Consider the following 12,732-nt stretch of genomic DNA (forward strand, 5'->3'; position numbering starts at 1 on the left):
ATGCGGATACACAGATTGTGAAAATGAACACGTGCTCTAAGAATGGCCATTTTGTGTTCCTGATACCTGGAAAAATGATTAAGAATAAGAGAAATGAGAACCCTAAAGTAGCAGACAGTAGATTATAGTGTAGGTTTTCCAAGGATAACAACCTACCCACCAGATGTACCAAAGGTTTTGAGAGCACTTTCACTGTGGGCTATGCGAAGAAGGTCCCTTTAATAAATTCGAGGTCAGGTTATCTCTGTCGTCATGCAGTGTTGAAACCGAAAAAGCCAAAGAAACAGTGAGTGGTTTCTGTTTGTGCCGTTGGGCTCACAAGGGTTGCCCTATATGGTGTGATTTATCGAGGACTCAACATCACCAGCGAGCTAGAATCTAAGCATATAAGAGGTGGAACAAACAGCACGATGAAGAAAGCTAAAAAACAAAGTAAAGAGGATCGTAATTTACAGAACGATAAAGAAATTCTTGAAGTGAAACTGAGTAAGTATAAACAAGATCATGATGTCTACCAGAATCTTCTTAGTGACTATCATGTTTTAATCAAACGGTTCCAACAAACAAAACGAGACCTTGAGGCCGAGAAACTACTTCGGACTACTTTGGAAAACAAAATCGTCGGTCTTAAAAAGCAGTTAAATTTCCATTTTCCATTGTTCGATGGATGTGTTAAGTAGGTTGAACACGGCCTGACAATTGAAAGAGCGGTCGATGGATGCAAACTAGATGAAGACGGAAGTCCATTATCAGAAGAGATTGTATCAATCCGACACCAGAGAGCTTCTAAATTAGAAGCATATAAAATACAGATGGAAGGAATCTTTGAGAACAATCGTGGACGATTCAAGTCATCAGCTAACTTTGGTGGTGAAGATGCCAGTGACCGGTGATGGAAGCGGTTACTAGCTTGCAAACGTGCTGCCAAAAGTTTTTACCATACTTTCGACAAAATTACAGAGCTAGAATTGCCGCAACGAAGAGAAGACTACTTTGGATCTTCAGTAGCTAAGAAGAGAAACATAGTAATTGTGGCGTCCGACATTTCGACTTGTGAAAAGAGTATTTCGCATTCTCTATTTTTGTCAACTGAACACACATCATTCACATCTCTAATTAACCGAAGATTATGACGCTCGATAGAAGCGATAGATATGAATAAAATGATTCATAAGAAAACATTGTCCGACAGAAACGCATTAATAATATTTGTTTTATGTGAACAAAAAATGAGCTTCTTTAGTTTCATCAGAACTCTTTATACTAAGAACCTTAACATTGACTATTTAGTCAGGAATGAATGCTTGAATGGAATGTATAATCATTAAATCTATTTGAGCTGTTCTAATCTCATACGGGTTATTGTATAAGAAGCATTTTTTTCTAAAAGTAATAATAATGTTAATCATGGTGAACATTAGCTAAGAGTGTGGTTCTGCTAACATCCCTCGATTGACCTTAGCTGTTGTTTTGTAGAAATATCAATGAATATACATTCTTGTTGTTTATATACATATTTTTTCTAATCAATCAATGATACAGTGTTCTCTATTGTGAAGTCAGCTCAAAATGAATCTCAAAATAAACAATACCGCTTTCTAATAATGTGTTCATATGACTGACAGTTACCTACTCACACAGAAATACGTGAACAAAGTGAATATTTCTTTTCGTGAGAGAAATTGAAGTAATAGCAAATAATTTGTCAGTCAATTCATCAAAAGCCTCGTTTCAGTTATATATAAATATCATTAGTTAGTCTATCAAATAATACATCACCAGCTACATCACCGTGGAATTGAAGTTTCAGGAAGAGACATTTCTTATTAGCTATTGATATCGATTTTTTTTGTTTGTTACACACAGTGAAGAGATCGTTTAATTAAGCCGATCTCTGTATATCTTACTTAACTTGATCTATGGTTATTCCCCAACTTAAGGTGTATGCACACGTCTTATCCTATTTATCACACGTCTGCCACTTATTCTTGTCGCACTATAAATATTGATTATCGCTTGGTAGAAGTGAGTTGACTTACTCGCCATCTCCAATGCGTATCATTTTTGCTTCGCTCGCTGATATTTGCTCATGTGCTTATAACTTTCTTACCTGCGTTATTCGACAACGAAACTGTTGGTGCCGCTTATTTTTGCCTTCTCATTTTATGCACCGTTAAGATTTGTATAAACGAAGCACGACACTACAAAATTTAAGTGATATAACTTGTTCTTTGGACATAATATATTTTTATGTTTACAGGAGTGTGGATGACTTCGGGAACAAACAACTGATTCCGTGAAATATGTTTGTAGCACCACTAGACTACTGTTCTGAAATAGTATGTGTCGATCTGAGTATTCTACCATATCTATATGTTTACGATCCTTATCATTTCAGAGAACGCCAATAAAAAGATTTTCGTGTAAAAATCAGCATCTTTTCTATGTACACCACCTTCAAATTATTTGTGTGTTTGTGCAAATAGTGAAATGATACCTTGACAGAAAACTAGGTCAAGTTAACTACTAATCTCTTCGACAGTATGAATTCAGAGTGACTAGCAGACAGCCTTTTATTTTGTCGAAAATTAATCATATGATGGGCCTTGAATGATAATTTGTTTGCACCATAATGATTCAAATAAAATCTAATGACCCGCACACTGAAATTCAAAATATTATATGAAATTGAATACACCGGAAAAAGTTATTCAATTTTTGTTGCAAAACTAATTGACGGCTATTTATAAATATTGAATTGGTTGTCTGAAACACTGAGACAATCTGCAGTAGCAAATTGTTGTGACATTAAAGCACTTCAGTATAATGAAGGTGACTAAAAATATGTTCAGTGTTGACTTCAGAGTGTGTGTGACTCCTAAAGCTGGAAGTCGATGTGTAACGCTGAAATCTTATCTCATGAAATCAGTTGTCGCATGTAGCCATCAAATCTTTATTCAAACCGTAAAGCTCTTAGGAGATGCAGATGAATAAAATACTTGTAGTTAAGGCCATTCTAAAGACAAAGCTTTGAAGGAAACCACTGACCCTATTCTACACATATCAACAACAAAATCATGAAAGGAATCATTATCTGTCTTGATGACACCTCGTCAACCATAGTTACTCGCTCACCATTTACTCAATACGTAATAATTAAGTAAATCTGGAAGTGTTTGCTGAAATATTGATAAAGTGTTACGACAGATCACTTCATCAAAATGAACACTCATACGGAACTCATAGTTGACTGCAATGATCATGAAATCAATTATGCGTAATACAACTTAGTGATGAGTTGAATTGTGATAGAATGCACTATCGATTATATGAAAACAATTACGCAAATATTTAAAACAATGTTTAATATTTTATAAAAACTATAAGATCAGCTATCATGTTAACAATCAAAAGCATTTACAAAGTATCATGAAATAACTGTTCAAATTAGTAAGAAGACAAATGAAATTCTAAAGTATTCCAATGAAAAGTAGAATTAAAACAACTTGTTCAGAGTTTTCAAAGCAATTTATAAGACTTTTTCAATGATCATTCATTACTTCTCTTTCTTCTTAGTAACCATCTCCAAATTATACAACCGATGCACATAAGAAATAGAGAGGCGACCAAAGGAATTACAACGTACAAGTACCAATGTGACTTGTGTTGCTTATTTTCTTCCGTTGTCCTGGAAGTCATATTCTGAAGAAAAACAAAGAATTATCAGTTTCTTACAAATATCAAATATTCACCAAGTGTTTATCTGTTTTTCCAGAAGTTTTCATGAAGTTTTCACTAACCTGAACTTCAGTGCTCCTCAACGATGTTTCAATGTCTTTGATGGGTGTTGAAGTACTCAAATCGTTGACATCCAAGTTCTTCTAAATAATTCAATCAGAAGCATTCATCACTAAACATCAAATATCATTATTTTAATTCATCATTCATTACAAATCATTCTCAGTAATGATGACACAAGAGATTCTCATACATAGTTGCTGAATTCGAATTCGTCAAATCATTCAGGATATCTATAAGCGATTCGACAGTCAGTGTGCTCAGTAAACACGATCCTACACCTAGTTGACGACCCCATTGTGTGATGAAATATGTGTTCTGGATGTCACATCTAATCACAATCCGAATATAAAGCAAAAGACTTATGAGGTACAACTTCATTGAAGCAATCTATTGAGGTTACATATTTTTCCAAAGAGTTTCATAAATCATTGTTCTGGGATTCAACAATGGTAGGCTACATACTTTCACTAATTCTCCTAATGTGATACACAATTTCTATCTGTTTAAGTTTCTTCACTTTACCTGGTTTCATCGGTATATTGTTACCATTGACATATATCCACAATTACATTTAGGACTTTCGAAATTACGGTTTATTTACTGAGCTGAAAACATAATTTGCTCTGAAACGATGGTGGTGAGCGATGCTTTGATTCATTGTTTACTGTTTTCACGAAAAGGAAGCACGTACTTATATGTCGTCAACCTATACAAAGCTTTTATTTAGTCACTGAGGATGGCTAACATGCCATTTCTTATTGATAGCAATGAAAGTATTTTTTCCAGTAAAAACATTGCTCAGAATGTGAAATTTGAGGTTATTGCAAACGACATATGAAGTTTATCAACTACCAACCTTAACACGGCAGTCAATGACTTTCCAGCCATGAGTGTCCTGATTGTTACTTCCTATACATGCGTTCCCTTTTTCACACCAAAAACATGTCATAGTCAATGTCGTTGCATTTTGGCATGTTTCACTTGTATTGTATTGCGAACAAATTTCTATGAAAAGAATAAGGTGAATTCATTTGAAGTTAATGAATACAAGAACAGAGAAATCAGAAACCTCAATGACGTAATGGTGATTTCTGAGTTAAGTGACTTATCCATTCGGTTGAAAATGGTCAACATGGTGCATCATGCAAAACTCAGTACACCTTCAATTTCTCTTATATTTCAAGACTGCATTTTTGGATTGAATGAAATTACTTTGAGTACAAAGAACAAGTGAAGATTTTTTGACATGGGGAAATTGATGACTTTTAATAACTGTTCGCATTCAGACATGTGCCCACTATGTTGTTACTGAGTTCAGCAAATCGTAATGCAATGGACTTTGATGGTTATACACTTTCTTTCCATGAAATCATTTTTGTGAATGAGATAAGTGCCATAAATTCGGTTGTTCATAGAGACAAAATTTACATTGAACTGTGTTGATTCAATTAAACAACAAAGGAAAAGTGACATCGTTCTTCCAATCGTCAATGACAACTTCGATGCCTCTGAAAAGTTCTACATCATATATATCAAAATAATAACGAACACTTGCTTGTCAATGCACAATCGCTTACTGTCACCTAATATTTTTCGAAACCGAAAGCATCCCATCATTCATTTTGTGACTTTATATTCAAGTAAACTTCATCAAGGTGAAAACTTTAATGTTTTGTGAAAACCGGTCGTTATTTATTCTTAGTAATCAACAACGAATCAACGGGTAGTTATAAATAGTAAGTTAAACGTCGTTCGAGACACATGCCTGGATATCATTTATTAAATGATACATGAGATTTTCAAGTTTCAGCGAACAAAAATGATGTATTTAAGTGCGAAAAAAGTAAGTGCCGATTAAATCAAATTTCACGTACTTCCGATGGCTTCAAACTCCACCAGCGAACCACTTTTGATCCATTTTGCTGGAATATTTATCTCATGACGTTTGTCAATTTCTGTGACAAATTGAAAGGAAAAAGAGATTTAGAATTTCGACTTCTTTTTGAGGCGATACAAGTTTATTTGCTTCACCTAAGAAGAGGGCAAATCAAGAATCTTTAGTATTTTTCATTACGTACAGAGTGATGTCTGTCTTAAGAAAAACTATGGTTTACATCGCTCTGATTTTTGAAACCGGCCCGTTAAATTATAAATGAAATAGTTACGTTTCTGAGTTTTTTAACGATGAAATCAGCTGGACGTCTGAGATAGATGCGTTCATCCACTTACATATTATTTCACAATGCATATTACACGGAGGCAACATTCAAATCTTCAAATCAAGGAACAATGATGATTTGTATATCAATCTCAGACGCGCGTTTCATTTTATTTAAGACTTATCAGGGACTGAAAACCAGCACCATTCATTTCCATTTAGATTCGGTTATCCACTTATCCAGTCAGTCCACATGCTCAATGACTTGTGAAACTGTATGAAGCTTTAAATAATTTTTGAATTGTTATTGAATCTTCCGATTGATGTTGAGAAACCGTATTTGATTCCACTGCTATTCCTCATCCATCTTTACGCACAATGCTTGTGACTTCAAGCAACATCCAGATAATCCTAACAGAGTGCATATATATGAATAAGGGACTGATCAGTTGCATTGCAAATCACTCATGTAAGGACTGAACCAAAGGATGTGAAATGACAATTATCTTCATTGTTTAAATAACTCAACAAAGTACTTAAACCTGTCAATGCAGAACATCTGGCGGAACATTTAATGAACCTTCTCACATTCAATCGTAAACACACTATCTCACCGAATCACGTACACTCACAACTCTTCTTCAAACTGAGCTTCATTTCTCAACAACACATGTTTATTTCAGTGAAGCAAGACGATTGAACACTTCGTAGATAAAATATCATTTCCAAACTAGCACTGCGTTATTTCTGCTTCATACAAAACACACTTTCTTTTACGTTGAGTGTTGAAATGATCAAAGACTGCAAGTTTGATTATATTACTGTGAGTGTGTGAATACATGAGTAAATATATATTGAGTTGGATATAGTTATTCATATATCCATATCTGGGTGAGTCTACCGATAATCACAACTGTAAGAAGTTCCCAAAATATTTGGACAGTGTATTTACGAAAATCATTCCAATTTTATTCTGCACAATGAGCCACAACACTTAAATGATATTTCCACGAACTGACTTTACGCAAGAAGCAACTGAATAATGTTCACTGTTAGAAAGCTCTCTCTGTTAAGACACATGGATTTTGTTCATTAACATGCTCATTACCTGGTACAAGTAGAGAGTAATATAAAACTAACTGGTGGTTGATGATGTACGTCAACGTACATCAAATAGTTAACGAGATTCGGCCTGCTTAAACGTCTGGGCTACCTGTTCCCGTCATCTAGATATTTCAAAAAGTTATCTGAATTTGTTTGTTTTAATGCATCATTATGCCTAGTAATCGCAAAACCTATTCAGGCGCATTTCTGAAAGGGGTAAGAGTCTTAGCTGTAACGGTTGCAGAAGGCAATATGCTTTGAGAAGAATGCACATTATCCAGATGTCGATTGACTGGGCTGCAAACTTCTAAGTGGTGATCACTAAATATTTATCGCCATGAAGGACGAAGAAGTAAGAAACGGAAACTTGCTGAAGTACATTGTGCTGAGAATTCTATGTTCCACCAAAAATGTAATATTGAATAAAGCTAATAATAATAATAGTTATAATTCGCTGAAATAGTTCTTACGTTTACCACAATTTTCTTGTCCATGGATTTGCGATTTCAACTGACTTTTCTCAATTTCCATAGGAATCTGAAAAAAAATTGTTGAATGTGTGAGACAAGATCTGCTACCACACAATCATTTATATGAAATCGAATAATTACTGGAGAAATGTATCATCATTTAGATCATCTCATTAAAAGCCAACTAATCGCACTCACACTAGGCATACTGATATTCTCAGTTTACTTTCCATGAATGTTCCATCCAATCTGTGTAGATATTCTTGTCAACTTCGGTCAAATGTGATGAACTATCTCTCCATCATGATATGTGGCAATAACTTGTGAGATGAATATCTCCGTCTATTGGAATGAAATGAGATTGTGAATATTTGACAGAATGCTGCACTCAGGATATTCCACAGTGAACATTCTGAACAGCCGATCGTCACTACATGAAATAAAACTCAACAGAATGTGACTTTTTCCGTATAGTAGGCAAACATTCATAGCCAGTTACTATTTGGCACGAACAGGTTATTGTTTCTTCTGAAAAAACTTTTCTTCTGATGATTCACTGTTCATACCACTTGCTTGATTAGTGTCACTAGAGGATTGATAATAGTGTCAACTAGTCCGCTTGCCTATTACACAATGTTGATCTCTTTCTATCTTGTTCATTGTGACTAGATTAATTTGTCAATATTGATCAACATGAAATAGTAGAATGATGTGAATCATTTGAAACAATATCACATTTTCACTAAATTATGCAACTCACGTTATCATAATAGAACGATACTTTCCCATTTGGGTGTATTAAAGTCGTCATTGTGGCCGTAACCTCTACAGTAAGAAGAATATTGATATTCAGGATTTAGGATTTAAACGATGAGCAAGTTATTGTTTGATGTAACACTGTGGACAAATTTCAGTGGATATTAACTGTGTTATTTGAAATGCTTTCTTCAGAGGGATTGATAATAAATACATTGAAGTGAACGTCATTGAAATGAGACGGACATGAATTCCTTCTAACAAATGTTAAATGCCTAGATTCTGAAGTCGTATTACTATTATCGAAACAATAAATCGTCTGCTTTACCATCAGGGATTTGATAGTCAAGGATGTAATAACAATTGCGCAATATCCTAAATAATTCAATTTGAAACAATGGACACTCAGTATGCATGGCATGATCTTGTGTGTTTGTCTACATATTGAACTTGAGAAATAAATTGTTGGTATATATATTAAGATTTCTATCGGTTAACTGATTCTGACTTCAGTGTCCATTTGTTGTAGATGAGAAACGAATAGCTTTAGATAACGGTTTTTCAGTTTGCAACGTCAATATTTGGGAATGACTAAGCGATGAAAAGATGTGTAGATGAATATAATGTGTGCAGCAATGGCTTTGTCACCAATGTAGAACACAATTCATTTATTTTGGAACACAGACTGTTTATCAAGTTCCAGTTAAACCTGAAATGATAATAAATCTCTGCATTCATTTTCCATCAAGCAGAATGAGGTTGTGACTTCAATTATCCATGATGACTTATTTATTGCCTGTCAAATCCAGTCATTCACAGTTCATTTCAACTGTTCCCAATGTTTCAATGGATGTACTTAATTAGTGAGTGAATTTCACATTCAATTCTACCATCGTTTGCCAGAATAGAAGCACCTTCATTCTTTTGTTAGTATTTTGGAAAGTTGGATTTTTTTTAAAAATGAACAGGGAAAGTATGAGTTATCACAGGTAGTGAAGATGTAAGTGCAAAAGTTTCACGCGTGTGATCAAACGATCGATCAATGTTCACTCACCTGTACCATTAACATTTACCGAAAAATTCCTTTGGACTCCTAATAATTCCTCTGAAATAATGAAAATCAAAAGGGATGTTTAAATATTTGAATATTGATTATCTTTCTTTTTTAATCAATATACTTTTTAACACGGACTGCCGACTTATACAAGTTGTCGTCTCCATTTACAGGTTTAAATGAACCGGAGTAGTTAAATGCTAAATCATCTCTCATGAGAAAAGTCCAAGGAATATTATCAATTCAACAATATGATGAACGTTTCAACACAATCAACTGAGAAGAATATTTCACTTCTTTAAAAATTCTTGTAGAAGCTTCTGACTGAAAAATAGACGTTTAATAGGTATTCGACAACACAACAACAAAGTGCTTTTTGGATCCCTTTATTCTTCAATTCTTACGTTTGACGGAAATAAATGAATATCACATTGATGTTTTAAGTGTTCTGGTATGAGTAAATCATCTTGTACTAGCGGACTGTTCAAGCACGTTCATTGGTCAGCTATTTCACGAAGTGCATGGATTCGAAATGCATGATCATACAAATACGATCACAAAAATAGTCTTGAATAACCGAATAATAACACACAGCAACTCCGAGACATTAAACATTCAAGAGTCCAGTAAGGGCTATAAAAGCTCTATAGGACTTCAAATATAACTTGATAATTCATAGGCTTCAATAATCCAAACCGCCTTCTTCCACAACATAGCTTACCATTGCACAAGTGATCACTTTTATTCACTCATTATATCATGAAGTATCGTGTAGATGAGATTTCGTCTGTTTTGTAGTTTTCATAGACTGGGGGGTTGGTTATTTACACTTTCGCAATTATATCACATGGTTTATCATTTCTATTCGATGAAAGTTTATATTTTCAGGTAGATCTCTGTTTAATTTATCAATTTGACTTAACAGCATTCAACACCTGCTGCGATGCACACACGTTATGTTGCAAAAACAACACAAACACAACAATCACTTTGTATTGGTTACCACTCCTGTAATCATCAAGATAAATACTGAAGCTTTTATACAAAATAAGTGTGAGAAAAGTGATCAAAACAAAGAATAACTGAATAATATAAGAACTCACTCTCATCCAAAACTCCAGTATCAGACTTTGTATAAATTTTTATGCAATTTAAAATAGCTCCGATGAAATACCCTCCAAATACATAAAAAAAATCTCCATCTATTGGATGAAAACATGCCACATCATTGATAAATTTGTAATGAATGAATAAACAATTTTAAATAATAAGACTGATCTGTATTTGGTTTGCTATAACGAGTCAAACCATTACCATGTTGAACAATGAAAAAAAAATATTGAAAGAAGTTTTACATGTTACAAGGGGCACAAAACTGGTTCACTGAAGAAAATAGAATCAACTTTGATTCATTAACAGAAATTGGATCAACAAAACTCAGTAATAATTTGACTTCCAAGAAAATTTATGACTTACGATCTTCATTAAAATCAACTTCTCTTACGTGACTACCGCAAAACCTAAACGAGAATTGAGGACGAGCCGACTAAAATGTTGCAAACATATGGAAAAATATCTTTATTATAAAGTGTTTTCAACTCACGTATCTGCGATCTATCTTATTTATAAAACGATCACTCGGGACTGGTTGAGGTTGATTGCGTTGAATCCTCATTGAATACTTATAATGAAGAGACTAGAATATGTGTATTAGAATGTATCTGATTACTTACATATCTATATGTATCATTTTCAATAATGACGTCCTCATAGTGACTCAAATAAGCGTTGTTGCAGATTTCGTTGCAGTTGTAACGTTTGTAGGGCGAAACGAAGATCACATAAATTAGCATCCATAGACTAGACGAAAAGTTATATCTAAAATTATCGGGATGAACAGATCAACGGTATCTCATTGAGTCGAATTTCAATTTGAGTTCGTATGTTCATTCAACACTTACCTCATCTTATCGTGCCAAGTTATAAATCAAAATTTTATACAATTTGTCGGGTTTATATAGACTTTTGAAATGTAAGGTTGTTCTCTACTAATTCAATGATTCAAAGTAACCATTAGAATGATCGAATTTAATAAAATCAGATGTTCATTATAAACCAATCATGGAGGTATATGGCGTCATCGTCAACCAATATTCTTCTAGCTGTTGAGATTATGAGCTGAAATTTATTCACTGTTGGTTGAAATTCCTGACTCCTGTGGATAAAACTTCTCTTCGATGTGATATACGATATTCTGAAGTAGGTGATTGGTTAAATTGTACTTCAAAATGTGTGCTCATATGTTTACGAACAAACAATTTGTTGTCTGTAATCATGTATTGATTATTCGTCAACGATGAGTTGTTTTGATTTGATTGGTTAAAATCAAAGTAGCACAAATTGTTTTGATTGGATGGTAACAAATACTCTTTTACACATGGATTTTGTTACAATAGGCACATTTTGTTAAACTATTTCACCGTCGTTTTTTTTAAAAAAATTGTAACTTCTCAACAATGTCACATCCATTCTATTTGTATACCACATTATAACACTGACTGTCAATAGATGTCCAGATCAATAAGGATAATGATTTTCCTATTGAGTACATTGAAATACAGTCAATTGTGCTCAATTTCATAGATTGAGTTCTCAAATCATTGTAATCAGAGGAATATAATGCATTCCGCCGAAAGTGAACTGTTGAAAATGGAGAAAGATTTCTTATACCAGACACATTCGAAACTATAACATTGATCATTATATCTGAAAACTAAAATGTTTGTCAATACTCAAATAGAAGTCTGATTTTCATCTGTGTATTTCAATGATCTATTCACTCACATCAGTTGAGCTTGTATTTTATATCATCTGTGTTCAAATATAAAACAAAATCACAGTGATAAGATAATGTCAAGTTTATACTCAACTTACACTAAACATTGAATACTGACGAATGAATAAAATTCTACACATTCATAACTGAATAATAATTTTGATGAAATAAATCAGGAATGTTTGTTTTTGCGTGATATTTGAAAATAGTTTTCCTCCTAACACAGTAGAGGTGTATTATTTTACTTTAGACAGATATGAACACTAATCAAAATGTTGTTACCTTGACAATCACTGTTTGTTGTCGAATAATAAGACTGCTTGGGTAATCTCGTGAATTCATCAACATCAAAATTGTTTTCAGTGGTGCATTGTCAATTCATTGCCGTTGACGAATACCTAATTACGAAAGGAAAAGTTATCTGTGCATGTGATAGTGTAGATCAGTTAATCTGCTTGAGAAGAGTATGATTCAGATGATGAAGTATTCAGTGGAGTGTCTCCTTATACCGTCATGTCTATTTCGCATATTGTTTTTAGTGAATGTGTTGTAA

The 12,732-nt window shown here is 33.7% G+C and overlaps 2 protein-coding genes across 2 annotated transcripts; one reads left to right on the top strand and one right to left on the bottom strand.

Annotated features, from left to right (window-relative positions):
- Nucleotides 1–410: 410 nt before the first annotated feature.
- Smp_179400 (hypothetical protein) lies at nucleotides 411–893 on the top strand (the record flags this gene model as incomplete). The annotated part of the gene is made up of 2 exons (XM_018794151.1): nucleotides 411–676; nucleotides 707–893. The coding sequence occupies 2 exons, from the start codon at nucleotides 411–413 to the stop codon at nucleotides 891–893; spliced, it is 453 nt and encodes a 150-aa protein (XP_018648593.1).
- Nucleotides 894–3,549: 2,656 nt separating this feature from the next.
- Nucleotides 3,550–4,750, bottom strand: Smp_179390 (hypothetical protein; the record flags this gene model as incomplete). Its single annotated transcript, XM_018794152.1, has 3 exons — nucleotides 3,550–3,702; nucleotides 3,801–3,881; nucleotides 4,658–4,750. 3 exons carry the CDS (start codon nucleotides 4,748–4,750, stop codon nucleotides 3,550–3,552), a joined length of 327 nt encoding a protein of 108 aa, XP_018648594.1.
- Nucleotides 4,751–12,732: the final 7,982 nt, after the last annotated feature.

The sequence above is a fragment of the Schistosoma mansoni genome, chromosome 1 (assembly GCF_000237925.1).
Source record: "Schistosoma mansoni strain Puerto Rico chromosome 1, complete genome".
Classification (NCBI taxonomy): domain Eukaryota; kingdom Metazoa; phylum Platyhelminthes; class Trematoda; order Strigeidida; family Schistosomatidae; genus Schistosoma; species Schistosoma mansoni.